General features: G+C 40.4%; 1 protein-coding gene across 5 annotated transcripts in view; it reads right to left on the bottom strand.

The window, feature by feature from the left end:
• CHRDL1 (chordin like 1) overlaps positions 1 to 16,436 on the bottom strand; it is a 123,361-nt gene that overhangs the window by 22,359 nt on the left and 84,566 nt on the right. For all 5 annotated transcript variants that reach the window (XM_074358881.1, XM_074358879.1, XM_074358880.1 and 2 more), the window contains exon 7: positions 9,537 to 9,604. In XM_074358881.1, the coding sequence (XP_074214982.1) occupies positions 9,537 to 9,604 (68 nt within the window). The remainder of the gene's footprint in view (positions 1 to 9,536; positions 9,605 to 16,436) is intronic.

Here is a 16,436-nt window from a genome sequence, read left to right as displayed (position 1 = left end):
ATCTCTAACTCTTTCAAGGTCCTGCCTCCTATACCTTACCTCTTTTGCTACAGGAAGTATCGGGTAAAGTCCAGCCCTATCACCAGCAGTTTAGGAAGAACAATAAGGCTGAAAGAGAATGATGGAGGTGGGGGCGGTGTGATACAAAGTCAAGGAGAAAGGCTAATTAATGGCATTTCCAGCAAGACCACTGAGGTGGCCACGGTGCTTAGTGCTGGGGGCTAAGGCACTGGGTTTAAGGTGACTGAGACCTAAATTTGGCTTAGAATACCATATGATTGACAGCCACTAATTTAGGCACTCTCAACTTCCTACCATGATAAAAAATTGGGGCTGAGAAAAAGAGGAAATACACAATATAGAACACGGAGGCTGACATCACCTCCTGTCAGGATCTGGAAGGAATCTCAGTACAAAGCAGATAGAGCTGGATGGAAAAAATCTTTCCTTGGGGTCTATATTAACCTGCAAACGGGGAAGCCCACCCTTTCTTGCAGGAGTGCTGCTTCTTTGAGATATCCAGAGTATTATTCTCCACTCCACCCACAAATCCTTCTACACTTATTTGGAAACAGCCATGTCTAGAAAAGAATATGACTAGAGAATAAAGCAAATACAAATCCTTTCATTTCATGGCTGAGGGTGTTGGCAAGTAGGGGGCACGCAAGTAAAAAGTGGCACGTGTGATGGCCTTAGCCACACTGTGATGTTGTACTGGTCACTTTATTAGGTCCTGGATCAACACCCTCTCTATTCTCAGGCCTGACCTATAATTCTGGAGTCTCTTGCCTTATATACAATGCTTGTTGAAAACTAACTCCTAAGGTTTTAAAAATCATTTAAATTTGAGTTATTGCACAATGAATTCATGCTCATTGAAAAACATCAAAAAATACAGAAGATACAAAGTAAAAAATCGAACACTATCTTTCCTCCTGCCCACTTCCACCTCTCTGAGAGTCTCATTCTTTTAACATGTTGATATGTGACCTTCCAGATCTTTCAATATGCATTTAAGGCATGCACACACAATTTTTACATCAGGAAATGACAGTATAAATTGTATCCTGTATCTTGTTTTGTTTTTATAGTATACCTTGGCGATCCCTACACTTTACTACATTTTTAAATATATATTTTTATTTAAGTATAGTCAGTTTACAATGTGTCAATTTCTGGTATACAGCACAACTTTAATACATTTTGATGTACCACATTCTAACAACTGCATGGTGTCCCATAGATCAGGTGTGTTTAACCAAGCTCATGCAGATAGCATTTAGATTTTCTCCATTTGTCTTGCTTTTTTGAAAATAATTCTGCATTGAATGCTCTGTACACTTCTTTTTCACAAGGGTATGATAAACGCCCATCTGTGTGCAATGAATGCCTTGGGACATTTTGTACTTTTTGTAAGCTTTTTTTTTTAATGAATGAAAGATTCTTTAAATTCTATGGTGGGAGACGGAGAAGATGGTGGAGTAGAAGGACGCTCGCAGGTCACCCTCTCCCACAAATATACCAAGACCCACATCTACAGACCCACTCAGCCAACCAGAGCACCTGTGGAACTCCGACAGAACATCGCCCTCTTCAAAAGATAAAGACGCCAAAAATCTGGTAGGAGAAAAGGAAAAAAGAAAACAAAAGGCAAAGCAGCGAGGGACGGGTCCCGCGGGGAGGGAGGGGCAAAGGAGGACTAGCGCTCGCTCGCTGGGTCTCCCCTCTCCAACTGAGAGGCCAGCGGGACGGAGGGGGAGCCTCCGAGGCTCAGATCTGTACAGAGTAGCCCTTGACTGACAGAACTAAGTTAAACGGGCACAGAGCGTCCCCCCGACACCCAGCCTGAGACGCGGGCCCGCAGTGGCGGGCAGGGCCAGGCTGCCCAAGCCGGGCGGAGGACGGGGGCGGCTGCAAGGAGGCAGCCCCGGGGGAAGCAAGGGGCTGCGCGCCGTGGCTGTGGGTGCACAGGGCAGAACAACCTGGGCCCTCCATAAAACAGCAAGGTTGATGTGCTCTCGGGGGAAGGGTGCATACCCCCGTCTCTGAAAACCCGCGGAAAGTTTTTGGGGGAAGAGAGGCGGGGCTCAGGCACAGCGGCCATATCCCCCAGCGCTGAGCACTCAGGCGGAGGCGGGGGCGGGGGCGGGGGCGGGGGCGGGACCTGCATCATGACGGAAGGGCTTAGCAGCCTCAAAGGCCAGACTGAGACTGGCCTGCAGCCTGGGGCAGATAGGATCCTTCCATCCTGGTCCCTCAGAGAACTTGCTCCACAAAGACAAACAAGGAGCTGTGTTTTGGCTCGGAGCAGGGACAGGGCTGTCCCTCCGTCTTCCCCGAGCCCACCCGCGGCCCTGGAGCGCCGACCAGGGCGGAGCGCCGACCAGGGCGGAGCGCCGACCAGGGCGGAGCGCCGACCAGGGCGGAGCGCCGACCAGGGCGGAGCGCCGACCAGGGCGGAGCGCCGACCAGGGCGGAGCGCCGACCAGGGCGGAGCGCCGACCAGGGCGGAGCGCCGACCAGGGCGGAGCGCCGACCAGGGCGGAGCGCGCAGCCGCACAGAGCAGCGGAGCTACCGGCGGCGGCGGCTCAGGTAGAGCGAGAGCGGCCCCCAGCCTTTCGGGCAGGAACACAGCCCCTGACCGAGGTGCTGGGAGGGGGCACGACCCGCCCTCCTACCCGGCCAGTCTGCAACATCTGACTGCGGCATCCGGAGGGGCAGCGACCCGCCCGCCCGCCCACAGCAGAGAGCTGCACCTGACCCAGTGTTAGGAGGAGGCGCGATCTGCTTGCCGACAGGTGCTGGGAGCAGCACAGAAGAGGGCGCCAACGGAGGGCCTCTGAAAACAGCAAGCTGAGCTTCCAAAACAGGACGAAGACAGAAAGACTTCACATTAAAAGCACACAGACTCCAGGAGAACACCAACAACCCCCCCCCCCTTTTTTGTTTTTTAAATCTGTTTTTACCTGTTCTACTTTCTATTACTCTCTTAATCTTTACTTCTTAATTCATTTCTATTTCTCTTGGCTTTTGATGTCCTGCTATTGATTAGACACAGATTTCAAATACATCTATTCATCCCCCCCCCTTTTTTGTAAAGGTTTCAAAAGGACGTCTCAACCCGATCAATACTCTGCTTCAACTCACTCTTCTATTATTCATTATAGACTGTTTTCAAACCCTCTTTCTCCCTTCTTTTAAAATTCTTTCTCTCTCTCTCATTTTTTTTTCTGTTTTTCCTAAGTTTTATTCCTAAATAGGCATCAGATAGATAAAATCCTTAAGGACCAAAATAAACAACTGATACTCCATAAACCACAGTGCCAAAGAGGTATGAGCAAGATGAAGAAGCAGAAAAACCTTTCCCAATTAAAAGAACAAGAGAAATCCCCTGAAAGAAAGATCAACGAAATAGACATCGATAGCCTACTAGATCAAGATTTCAAAAAAGGAGTGATCGAATTGCTGAAGGAATTAAAAGAGAGAGTGTTTAGAGATATAAAATATGTCAAAAATGAAATTGAAGCTATAAAGAAGAGACAAGTAGAATGGGTAAACTCATCGGCAGAGATGAGGAATGATCTAATAGCTGTGCAAAGCCGACTAGATAATGCAGAGGAACGAATTAGTGATCTAGAAGACAGGGCAATAGAAAGCACCCATTCAGAAGAACTACAAGAGAAGCAAATAAAAAATAATGAAAATAGCATAAGGGACCTATGGGATAATATAAAGCGTCCCAATCTTCGCATAATAGGGGTCCCAGAAGGAGAAGAAAGATCAAAGGGGATTGAAAAGGTTTTTGAAGAAATCATGACTGAAAACTTCCCAAACTTAAAGAAGGAATCAGATATCCAAGTACAGGAAGCTCAGAGGGTCCCAAACAGGAAGAACCCAAATAGACCCACACCAAGACATATCATAATCAAGATGGCCAGAGTCAAGGATAAAGAAAGGATTCTAAAGGCAGCAAGAGAAAAGCAAAGAGTAAGTTACAAGGGAACCCCCATAAGGCTCTCAGCTGATTTCTCTACACAAACACTACAGGCCAGAAGGGAGAGGCAAGATACATTCAAAGCCCTGAATGAAAAAAAGATGCAGCCTAGGATCCTTTATCCAGCAAGGCTATCCTTGAGGATAGAAGGAGAAATAAAGAGTTTCACAGACAAAAAAAAAGCTGCAGGAGTTTAGCAACACTAAACCCATGCTAAAAGAAATATTGAAAGGGCTATTCTAAATAGAAAAGCAGCAGGATGCTACAGAAATGAGAAACACACAACTGGAAAGGTGATAACTCATGAATTACAAATAAAGTAAACATGAAATTATAAAAGAAGACATACAAATCACTGAGAGTGGGAGAGGGAGGCAGGGAAATATAGAATATTTTTTTCTTTCTTTTTAAAATTTTTTTAACAGTAGGATGGGTTTGAGATCATGTTACTATCAGTTTAATAAAAACAGTTATAGTAATGGGTTGATAGATTTACAAAAAAGGGTAACCACAAGCCAAAAATTTACAAAGGACTCACAAAAATTAAATAAAATCCATGATAATACAAAGGAAAATTACCAAACCACAAAAGGAAGAAGAAAGGAAGAAAGAGGATATACCAATTCAACTGCAAAGATAAGTTCAAAATGGCAATAAACACACATTAATTACTGTAAATGTTAATGGACTAAATGCTCCAGTCAAAAGACACAGAGTGGAAGACTGGATAATAAAGCAAGAACCTTCAATATGCTGCATACAAGAGACCCACTTTAGGGAGAAGGACACTTATAGATTGAGAGTGAAAGGATGGAAAAGGATATTCCATGCAAATGGAAAAGCCAAAAAAGCAGGTGTTGCAGTACTGATTTCAGACAAAATAGACTTTAAAACAAAGGCCATAAAGAAAGATAAAGAAGGACATTTTATAATGATTAAAGGAGTGATACAAGATGAGGATATTACACTCGTTAATATATATGCACCCAATATAGGAGCACCTAAGTACATACAAGAATTACTAACAGAGATAAAGGGGGATACTGATGGGAATACATAGTTGGAGATTTTAACACTGCATTAACATCACTAGACAGAACTTCCAGACAGAAAATAAACAAGGCAACAGAGAAATTAAATACTACAATAGAAAAACTAGATTTGGTGGATATTTTCAGAGCATTACACCCCCCAAAAATAGGATATACATTCTTTTCAAGTGCACATGGAACATTTTCCAGGATCGATCATGTACTTGGGCACAAAAGAAACCTCAACAATTTTAAGAAGATAGAAATTATCTCAAGCATCTTTACTGACCACAATGCCATGAAACTGGAAATCAACAACAGAGAAACAAAGGAGAAAAAAAGGAAAGCATGGAGATTAAACAATATGTTATTGAAAAAACAATGGATCAATGAGGAAATCAAAGCTGAAATTAAAAAATACCTTGAGACAAATGATAATGAAAGCACAACCACTCAAAACCTATGGGACACAGGAAAGGCAGTGCTAAGAGGGAAGTTTATAGCGATACAGGCCTTCCTCAAAAAAGAAGAACAATCTCAAATAAACAATTTAACCCACCACCTGAATGAATTAGAAAAAGAAGAACAAAAAGCCCCAAAAAGCAGCAGAAGGGAGGAAATAATAAAGATCAGAGAGGAATTAAATACAATAGAGATTAACAAGACCATAGAAAAAAATCAACCAAACCAAAAGCTGGTTTTTTGAAAAAGTAAATAAAATCGACAAACCTCTGGCCAAACTCACAAAGAAGAAACAAGAGAGAGCACAAATTAGCAAAATAAGAAAGAAAAATGGAGAAATTACAACAAACAAAATAGAAATACAGAATATCATACGAGAATATTGTGAAAAACTATATGGAACCAAACTGGATAACCTAGAGGAGATGGACAAGTTTCTGGAAACATACTGTCCACCAAGACTGAATCAAGAAGAAACTGACCACTTGACCAAACCGATCACTAGAAGTGAAATCAAAATAGCAATAAAAAACCTCCATACAAATAAAAGTCCAGGACCGGATGGCTTCACCGGGGAATTCTACCAAACATACAAAGAAGAACTCATACCAGTCCTTATCAAACTCTTCCAGAAAATTGAAAAGGAGGGAATACTCCCAAACTCATTGTATGAAGCCACCATCACCCTGATACCAAAACCAGGCAAAGACGCTACCAAAAAAGAGAATTATAGGCCAATATCACTGATGAACATAGATGTCAAAATCCTCACCAAAATTTTAGCAAATAGAATCCAACAACACATAAAAAAGATTATACATCATGACCAAGTGGGGTTCATCCCAGGGACACAAGGCTGGTTCAACATACGCAAATCAATCAGTGTAATACATCACATCAACAAGAGAAAGGACAAAAACCACATGATCATCTCAATCGATGCAGAAAAAGCATTTGATAAAATTCAACACCCATTTATGATAAAAACTCTCGCCAAAGTGGGTATAGAGGGAACATATCTCAACATAAGAAAAGCTATATATGACAAACCTACAGCCAGCATAGTACTCAACGGTGAAAAACTCAAGCTTCCCACTAAAATCTGGGACAAGACAAGGATGCCCACTATCACCACTCCTATTCAACATAGTCCTGGAAGTCCTAGCCACAGCAGTCAGGCAAGAGAAAGAAATAAAAGGGATCCAAATTGGAAAAGAAGAGGTAAAAGTGTCATTATATGCTGATGACATGTTACTATATATAGAAAACCCTAAAAGGTCCACACAAAAGCTACTAGAGCTGATTGAAGAATTCAGCAAGGTAGCAGGTTATAAAATTAACGTTCAAAAATCAGTTGCATTTCTTTACACTAACGATAAATCAACAGAAGAAGAAAGTAAAGAAACAATCCCCTTTAAAATAGCACCCAAAGTAATAAAATATCTGGGAATAAATCTAACCAAGGAGGTGAAAGAATTATACACAGAAAACTATAAACCATTGATGAAGGAAATTAAAGAAGACTTCAAAAAATGGAAAGATATTCCATGCTCTTGGATTGGAAGAATCAATATTGTTAAAATGGTCACACTGCCCAAGGCAATCTACAGATTTAATGCAATCCCTATCCAATTACCCAGGACATATTTCACAGAACTAGAACAAATCATAATAAAATTCATATGGAACCATCAAAGACCTAGAATTGCCAAAGCATTACTGAAGAGAAAGAAAGAGGCTGGAGGAATAACTCTCCCAGACTTCAGACAATACTATAGAGCTACAGTCATCAAGACAGCATGGTATTGGTACCAAAACAGACATATAGACCAATGGAGCAGAATAGAGAGCCCAGAAATGAACCCACAAACTTTGGTCACTCATCTTTTACAAAGGAGGCAAGAATATACATTGGAATAAAGACAGTCTCTTCAGCAAATGGTGTTGGGAAAACTGGACAGCAGCATGTAAAACAATGAAGCTAGAACACTCCCTTACACCATATACAAAAATCAACTCAAAATGGATTAAAGACTTAAACATAAGACAAGATACAATAAACCTCCTAGAGGAAAACATAGGCAAAACATTATCTGACATACATCTCAAAAATTTTCTCCTAGAAGAAATAAAAGCAAGAATAAACAAATGGGACCTAATGAAACTTACAAGCTTCTGCACAGCAAAGGAAACCAGAAGTAAAACAAGAAGAAAACCTACGGAATGGGAGAAAATTTTTGCAAGTGAAACCGACAAAGGCTTGATCTCCAGAATATATAAGCAGCTCATACGACTCAATAAGAAAAAAATAAACAACCCAATCCAAAAATGGGCAAAAGACATAAACAAGCAATTCTCCAAGGAAGAAACACAAATGATCAATAGGCACATGAAAAAATGCTCAATATCACTAATTATCAGAGAAATGCAAATCAAAACTACAATGAGGTATCACCTCACACCAGTCAGAATGGCCGTCATTCAAAAATCCACAAATGACAAATGCTGGAGAGGCTGTGGAGAAAGGGGAACCCTCCTACACTGCTGGTGGGAATGCAGTTTGGTGCAGCCACTATGGAAAACAGTGTGGAGATTCCTCAAAAGACTAGGAATAGACTTACCATATGACCCAGGAATCCCACTCCTGGGCTTGTATCCAGAAGGAAATCTACTTCAGGATGACACCTGCACCCCAATGTTCATAGCAGCACTATTTACAATAGCCAAAACATGGAAACAGCCTAAATGTCCATCAACAGGTGACTGGATAAAGAAGAGGTGGTATATTTATACAATGGAATACTACTCAGCCATAAAAACCGACAACATAATGCCATTTGCAGCAACATGGATGCTCCTGGAGAATGTCATTCTAAGTGAAGTAAGCCAGAAAGAGAAAGAAAAATACCATATGAGATCGCTCATATGTGGAATCTAAAAAACAAAAACAAAAACAAACAAACAAACAAAAACAAAGCGTAAATAAAGGACAGAAATAGACTCACAGACAGAGAATACAGACTTGTGGTTACCAGGGGGGTGGAGGGTGGGAAGGGATAGACTGGGATTTCAAAATTGTAGAATAGACTACACTGTATAGCACAAGGAAATATACACAAAATGTTATGATAACTCACAGAGAAAAAAATGTGACAATGAGTGTGTATATGTCCATGAATAACTGAAAAATTGTGCTGAACACTGGAATTTGACACAACATTGTAAAATGATTATAAATCAATAAAAAATGTTAAAAAAAATTCTATGGTGCTTGACAATTTTCAAAAGTTTCACACACATGACTTCATGTAATCCCATATGGACTCATATAAAGTCCTTCAATATGATAGATCCTTTGAACTGGAGCATCTCCTTTTCAGGTTTTTAGAGGTTTGGAGTGTAACTCTACTTAGACATATATTTCTTGGAGGGATTCTGTTTTGTTAATTACTTCAAAATACAAAGGAACAAGAGATGATATTACTATACACAGAAAGATGCCTGCTCATAAAGCTTATTCTGAGATTAGCACCAAGAATGGAAATGAGAAGATGTTGCAGGTTGAGGAAGGGAATCTGGCTGCTACCTTCCCTCTGTTCCAGCTGTACGACTCAGAGTCTGAGGCTTAGGCGAGGGTTTATGTGGACATGTCCAAAGTATCTGGGCCAAAATGATGGGCTGACCTACATTCCAATCTCCAGAAGGTCCTCACTGTTGAGGCTAGGGGTGGTGATCTGCCTTTCTTACCCAAGACAAAGATTTGGCAAGTCATCTCGAAAGGGTACCAACTTCTAATCTAGATGAGGGGTGCCTCGGGGCTGGGCTATGATTTCTTGGAATTCATGTCCTGGCCCCATTTACCAATTACACAATGCACTTAAATGGTTACAGGTTGGTGGTGGTGGCATTCAACATTTCCAAGGAAAGGAAAGAAAAATAGTGTTAAAAATGGGCCCTCTTGTGGAATTGCTGGGACAGTAGCCATGGAGAGAGGGAAGTCTGGCCTGATGCTGGGGAGTTTTGAATTATTTGAGCTATTCACACTTACTGCTTCTCTGTTGGCAGGCTGCCTGAAGATATCACCATCAGAATGTTCCCACGACAATTCTCCATCTCCTGTTTATTAAAAAGAAATTAAAAAAGAATTAGACATACATAAGAGGGAACAATACCACCCCTGTGACCCAGTAACATTTTAGGTTCTATGATCCCGAAGTTCTTTAGACATGTTAGCTATTGTAGCTGTCCTTCAAACAGCAACGCTGGAGATTTCTTTCTGGGTGTGCCTCATTTTTCAAGACAACTCTGAAGAAAGTTGCCACTTTCTAAAATAGAACATCCAGCAACATTACACAGAATTTGGAAAATAAAAGGGAAAATAATCACTTTCCACTGTAATAGAGCCATCATTGTCACTTTTGCTTATTTTACTCTGATAGTTAAGTATTTTCAGGTCATTTTCAACTTGTGTTTAAGCTACCCTTAAAAAATGAGAGTTTTGAGGATTTGGTCTGTCATGATTTGTTAAATTCACCATTATGTCTCTGAGAAGTTATGACTTGATCTGAAAGTTAAGTAAAACTTGCTATGGTTGGAGTGTTTACATAACCAATATCCAAGAGGTACTCCTCTGTTTTTGCCTGAGACACCTTTCTCTGGGTCTCTATGACCCACTCTTTGAACAGTGAATCCCTATCATTGCTGTCTTCCAGAGTAACTACTTTTAGGAGGAAGATTCTACTTTCAGCCTTGAGAAAAAGAAACACACAACAGATGTGGCTATTCCTCAGCTGATTAAAAATAATAAACAAGAGGATAACCTCCAAGAATATTGCCTTGTATTATCTATAACCAAGCAAACAGATGGGAAGAGCTTGATATTAGAGATATTTGCACCACTCTAAATGATTACTCTGTGTGTGTATGTGTGTGTGTATACCTGGTTGAAGATAAACACAATATCTATTCAACCATATATTTCATGGAATAACAAGGAATACAAAAATGTATAAACATTAAGAATCTTCTATTCTAATTTATCTCCCAAGCTTTCAAAACCTAAGTCTAAACAATAACATGTTCAAGTACTGTTACTGGTTTAGGGCTTGAAAAAGACCTGAAAATTAATTTGATACCAATATTATCATCAGGCAGCAACGTAAAACAAAGCATGGCTTTAGCTCTCCATGATTCAAAGATCATCTTATGGAAAAAAAATGAATTTTGTAAATTTAACTCTGGTTGCTAGGTTAATCTTCCTAAAACACAGCTTTGATTGTATAATCGTGTTATTCCCTGATCAAAACCTTCCATGGGTTTCCATCCAAGACTCTATAATCAGCCCCCACCTCATCTTTACTGAGCACTTACCTCCTATCTAACCATCTGAGCTACTCTACAATGGAAACCCTTTGACCTCATTACTCTTCATTGAACATGTAGCTCCCACTCTTGCTTCCGTGTTTTTGCTCATGTTATTCCTTTTCTGAAGTTAACTTCCCACCTCCCACACCCCAAAGCTCCTATATGACTATGAAAACCATTTAAGTTTTTCCTCCTCTACAAAGTCTTCCTCAAGTATTCTTACATATTTCCAATTGCCTAAAGGACTTAGCATCCTGTAGCCTCAGAGGTGCATAGAACTTCAGGCATAATTTTGTCTAACTGTTCCATTTAACAGGTGGAGAAAGCAAGACTCAGAGAGGGCAAGGAGTCCTTCACTCACCTAATGAGTTGACGAAAGTTAACACCCAAAATCCCAGATTTCCTGGCTCCCAAATAAGTGTATCCATTCTCCAGGGGCAGGGTTTATTATTTGTGTTATTTGTGGCTGTATCACCATCATCTATAACAGTGCCTGACACATAATAGTCACTTGATAAATACTTGTCAAATGATGGAACTGGGAGGCCTTCTATGACCACCTATCTAAAATTTCAACCCCCTTCTGATAATTCCTATCCCCCCTCTTTGCTTCTTCTTCTTAACACTTCACAGTATCTTACATTTTACATATTTTATTTATTGTCTGCTTTCTCCCATGAGAATTCCCCAATGAGAACAAGGATTTTGTCTATCATGTTCAGTGATGTAATCCCAGCACCTAGAACAGTGCTGGGCACATAGTACTTATTCAGATTTTCTTGAATGAATCAATACTAAAACACTTCACAATATTTTCTGCTGTTAAATATTTCCTGAGCCTGCTTTGTCTCCCTGAAGAGACTGTAAATCCCTTGAAACCAGAGATCATGTCTTCAATCTCCCTCTGGATCAGTGGGGATCAGTGATCTCGGTTCTGACAAGCCCTCCTGGGGATTCTGATGCAAGCAAGAATTTGAGAATAACTGGGCTGGAGCACTTAGCATATTACTGGTTATATATCAGGTGCTCAGTATACATACTGAATTGAACTTCAGTTAAAAAAATACAGAATTAAGTGCTTAGCTAATAGTATACTTGCTTCTTCCTGGTTATTCCATGTCTGAGTAAAGATGGCAGACAAGACTACATGGAAACCCTGATTAACCCTGTAAGGGCGAATATGCTTTCACCTTTGTTCATGTCAAAAAATAATGCTCAAACATCAGTTAACTGCATCGAATGCTTCTTGGATGGAGAGCCTGATACTAAGGCAGAAGGAGTAGAGAAATCAGGGCTGGACCCTTGCCCTCAGGACATTTACAACCTGTTTGGAGGTGACAGGAAATCAATAGAGAACAGAGCCTAAACACACACACACAGACAGAGTAGCAACTGGAAACACAAATGGCATATACATGCTTAGGAGATACTGAATGTGTCGAGTGAGCAGTCAAATGTAATCATGGAAAGCATCCCCAAAGAACTGTTAAACCACATCTTTAGAAGTAGACACTGCAGGGTATAAACAGACAGTGATATGGATAAAAGGAATCTCAACTGAAGGGAATGGCATTTGCAAAGGACCAAAGCTTTGGAAATAGTAAGTCACATACTGGACACAGCAAGTAAGGCGTGGCTTGAGTAGAAACTTCAGATGTGAAGCAAGAGAAATGAGGTTGGTGGAGAGAGGTGGGAGGGAGAGAGGTTGGTGGGAGGAAGGGTGAGAGGGAGGAAGGGAGGAAGACAGGTTATTGAGGTAACCAGGGTGGTAAATAATTGCCACATAGACTTCAAAAAGAAGCTGAAGAATTCACATTTGATCATGTTACAAATTTTTAATTAGAGGTGCCTATGGTAAAAATGATATCTGTAGATGCTTATCCTGGCAATGGAGTGTTGACTGGTTACGGAGCAACTGGAATCTGGGAGGCCAACCAGAAGGCTGTTATAGTAATATGTGATAGGCCATGAGAGTCTACAAAAGAATGGAGAAGGGGTGAATCAGACTACTGCAGATAACAAGAAAATGATAAGACCGTGGTGGAAGATTTGATAATCGAGGCTGAAGGCAAAAGAGAAAGTATAAAATGACTCTAGAGCTGCAGATCTGGAGAGCTGGGGAATGGCACAGCCCTTGACAGTGACTGAGTGGGGATAAACTGGGATTTACTTGTTCCGTTTTAGCTGGTAGCAGTGGATCTAAGCTATGTCCTCAGCCAAATGAAAATATGGAACCAGAAAGAGGGAAGCTTTGAAACCAGAAAAGATTCGCCAGCCAATGGCAAAACAAAACATAAATGCTATAGTATGTGGTTTCAAGCTTAATCGAAGCAGCCAAAAGAGGACAAATTATAAAAGAAAAAAATGGTAGACTAGCTCTCTTCATCAAATGTCCATTTAAAATATAGATTTAATAATCAGTATTGACATGAAATGTTTATTCAGCACGACCTTCTAAGAAGTTCAATTTATTGCATTTAGACCCTAGAGTCATAAAAGGGCTTTTAAAGAGTGTCTTTAAATACTTAACAGTCCAGCCAGAAGCTTAAAACAATATAGAAGCATACAATCCCTGTTAAATAAGGAGAAAGGCAAGATAAAGGGACGAGGCAAGTCATTTATCAAGCAGACTATTAAATACCCTAAGCACAAGTTCAGATGAATGTGTCACAACCACCCTAAGCATTAGCAGACAGTTATGTCTACCTAAACTTGAACTATTCCACTTCATTAAAAGCTACTGGAGCTATTACTTGTGTGTGTGTGTGTGTGTGTGTGTGTGTGTGTGTGTGTGTGTGTGTTCTCAATTAGGTACTACTAGTATTTTTGTTGCCTTTGAGCTTTCAAAGTCATCAAAATGGCATTCTCTAAGCTTGAATGTTCTGTAAGTAGCCAGTAAGGGTTTCAACATTTTAGTTATTTTATATGTGAAGCATAGTTAAACTTGAATTATCTTCTTAGATGTTCACATTTTGTATGGCTATAGAGTGATTCTTTAGACAGGGGCAGGGTCTGTCTGGAGAGCTGAAAATAGGTTTGTCCATTTACAATCTTAGATATTATACCTTAGATATAGCTAAGAGACAAAATACATTTTTAAAAAGTAGTCATCAAAACTATGTAAAAAAAAACCTGTTTCTTTGGTTTTTTTCCCCTGATTCACTGGGCAAATTATCTTGAGAGGAAGCCTCTTTTTTCAGCCAAGACTTTAAAAAAAACAAAAAAAAAAGTGATTCTAATGGAGACAGATGGATTCTAGTTAATTCCGAGAAGCAACAAGATGTAATTTTAACCAATTTTTAAAACCAAAATGAAAAACAACTCTAGTGTACTGTATGTCAAACAATATTCATTTAACCTTAAAAGCCACATGTGTTGTTTATTCAAACCTCAATTATACTCTGAGTGGTACCCTATGGAGATGGAATGGCTTGGCTTTCTGGTAATGGGAGAAGTGGAGAACAAGTATTTGAAAAATGGTCAAGAGCTGGGCTAAAATTCAGACTGTTTATAACTCCCATTGCTCCCATTAATCTCTGGTTGGCTGGAGCAGGTCACTGAAGTAAACCCTGTCCTTTCAAAAGGACTAAGTGTACAATGAGATTACGAGATACCCATGAAAATAAACCTCAGACAGCAAAACTGCGCCAGCATGTGGCCACTTTTGAACCACACACAACATCATAAACAGGGTGCCCCATAGGTCCCGATTTATCTAGGACATCCTAGTTTCATGCCTGTTTTTTTGGCAGGCATAATTATTAATTATCACTTTCAAAAGTGTCTTGGTTTGGACGATATGGTCACTTTAATCATACAGCAAATGGAAATTTTAAATGAATCCCTGAGACAGGGAGAAGTGATCTCCATGACAAGGGAATGTGATCTCTGTATTTTTAGAGGAACAAGTTGAAATCAGCAGAATCAAGGCAAATACTTAAGGGCTTTTGAGGGAAAGTGGGAGAGGGCAGAGAGGAAGAAACTGATCGTGAAATCTCTACCTACTATGTGCCAGGTTCCCTGGTGGGCCATTTTATAGCCAGTACACAATACTCAAGCTGGAGATGAAAGAGGGAATGTCAGCAGATGACTCTGGATAGCTTCTGCCAAACATCTAATTCTACAGATTCTGTGGAGAGGGAGCAAGTGTACTGAAATTTGAGGGACGCTTTAAAGAACGCTGGCATAAGGATTCACCATCGGTAGACATCTGAGCTTACAATAATGATATATAGTATTGCAAGAAGCTCTCCAGTGTCTCATAAAGTGGACAATCACTTTTTTTAAGAAAATAACTTTATTGTCAAATAAAGCATTTTATTGTTTGGGCTGCCAATACAAGCTCTTAGCATTTTAAACAAAATATCTTCCTGAGAAACACTAAGACACAGGCAAGGGGGAACTCCTGCCAATAGTGGCAAGCCAAATCTGAAGAGCAGTATCAAAGTATTTATCCAGAAAAAACAGAAGTATGTACTTTTTAAAAAGTGCATTGTGAGAGTGCATATCTTTGCAAGAAGGCATCATGGGAGAAGGAATAAAGAAACTTAGTTAGATGATGCCCATGACCCACATTCTGCTCTCTTGGTGGAGATGTGGTTAAACAGATCCAAGTTTATGGTTAGATATAGGGTCTTTACATCCCAGGGCAGTCCCAGTGAATCTGCTGGAAGTGTTACCATGTCTGGTCCCTGGCAGCAGAATTGTCACAAAGTCTGCTCCTCCCAGTAGCCTCAGAGTTAACAGAGTCCCCAAAGTTGCTTTGCATCCCCAGGCTGAGAGGCAGCATAGTAATAATGGCTAAGAAAACAGCCTGGAGCCGGACTACTTGGGTTCAAACCCTGTCTCTGCCCCTTCTTACCTGTGTGAGTCTGGACAAGTAAATGAACCTCTCTGTGCCTCAGCTTCCTTATTGCTAAAATAGAGATGATAAAACCTATCCCATAGGGTTGTGAGGATGAAATGAATGAGTATATGCAAAGAGCTTAGGACAGTGCCTGGCACATTGTGTCAGCTATTATTCCCCACTCCCCCTTCTTCCCATCCTTTGCCTCTAGTTCCTTCTTCTCAAGAATAGCTTACATATGAGGAAAACCCAACTGAAGGGACTCTCAGAAGTGTGCTCCGCATTTAACAAAGGAAAACTGCCTGGACTAAACAAATAAATGAAGCCTAGCATAAAGAGAAAACTTATGCCCACATACAGAAAGGGAATAATTTCATTTCTACAGCCAGGGTCCTGGAGATACCAAAAAAATTTTTTAAATGCCTGCAGAGATTCCTTCAGCTCATTCCTTCTCAACTAATGATCAGATTCTCTCATCATTATGCTAGTCCTCTCTTTATTTTCATCTTTATTTAGAAAGGAGCTTATGTTTTAATTAAACCTTTTTCTCTCTTGGTTTAAAGTGACGCTTGAGAGGACAGATATCTGCTTCTTTGGGAGGCAGTGCAATTTACATAGTCATTAAGTGGAGTGGTAAAAATCCAAGTACCCAAATAAAGTAAAGTCCTGCACTATCACGTTCATACATGGAAAATAACAAGCAGGATGGAAAAGGGAAACTAAGTGATCTACCAGTGT

The sequence above is a fragment of the Camelus bactrianus genome, chromosome X (assembly GCF_048773025.1).
Source record: "Camelus bactrianus isolate YW-2024 breed Bactrian camel chromosome X, ASM4877302v1, whole genome shotgun sequence".
Classification (NCBI taxonomy): domain Eukaryota; kingdom Metazoa; phylum Chordata; class Mammalia; order Artiodactyla; family Camelidae; genus Camelus; species Camelus bactrianus.
Note: the sequence above shows the minus strand (reverse complement) of the source record. Positions and strands in the feature narration are given on the sequence as shown.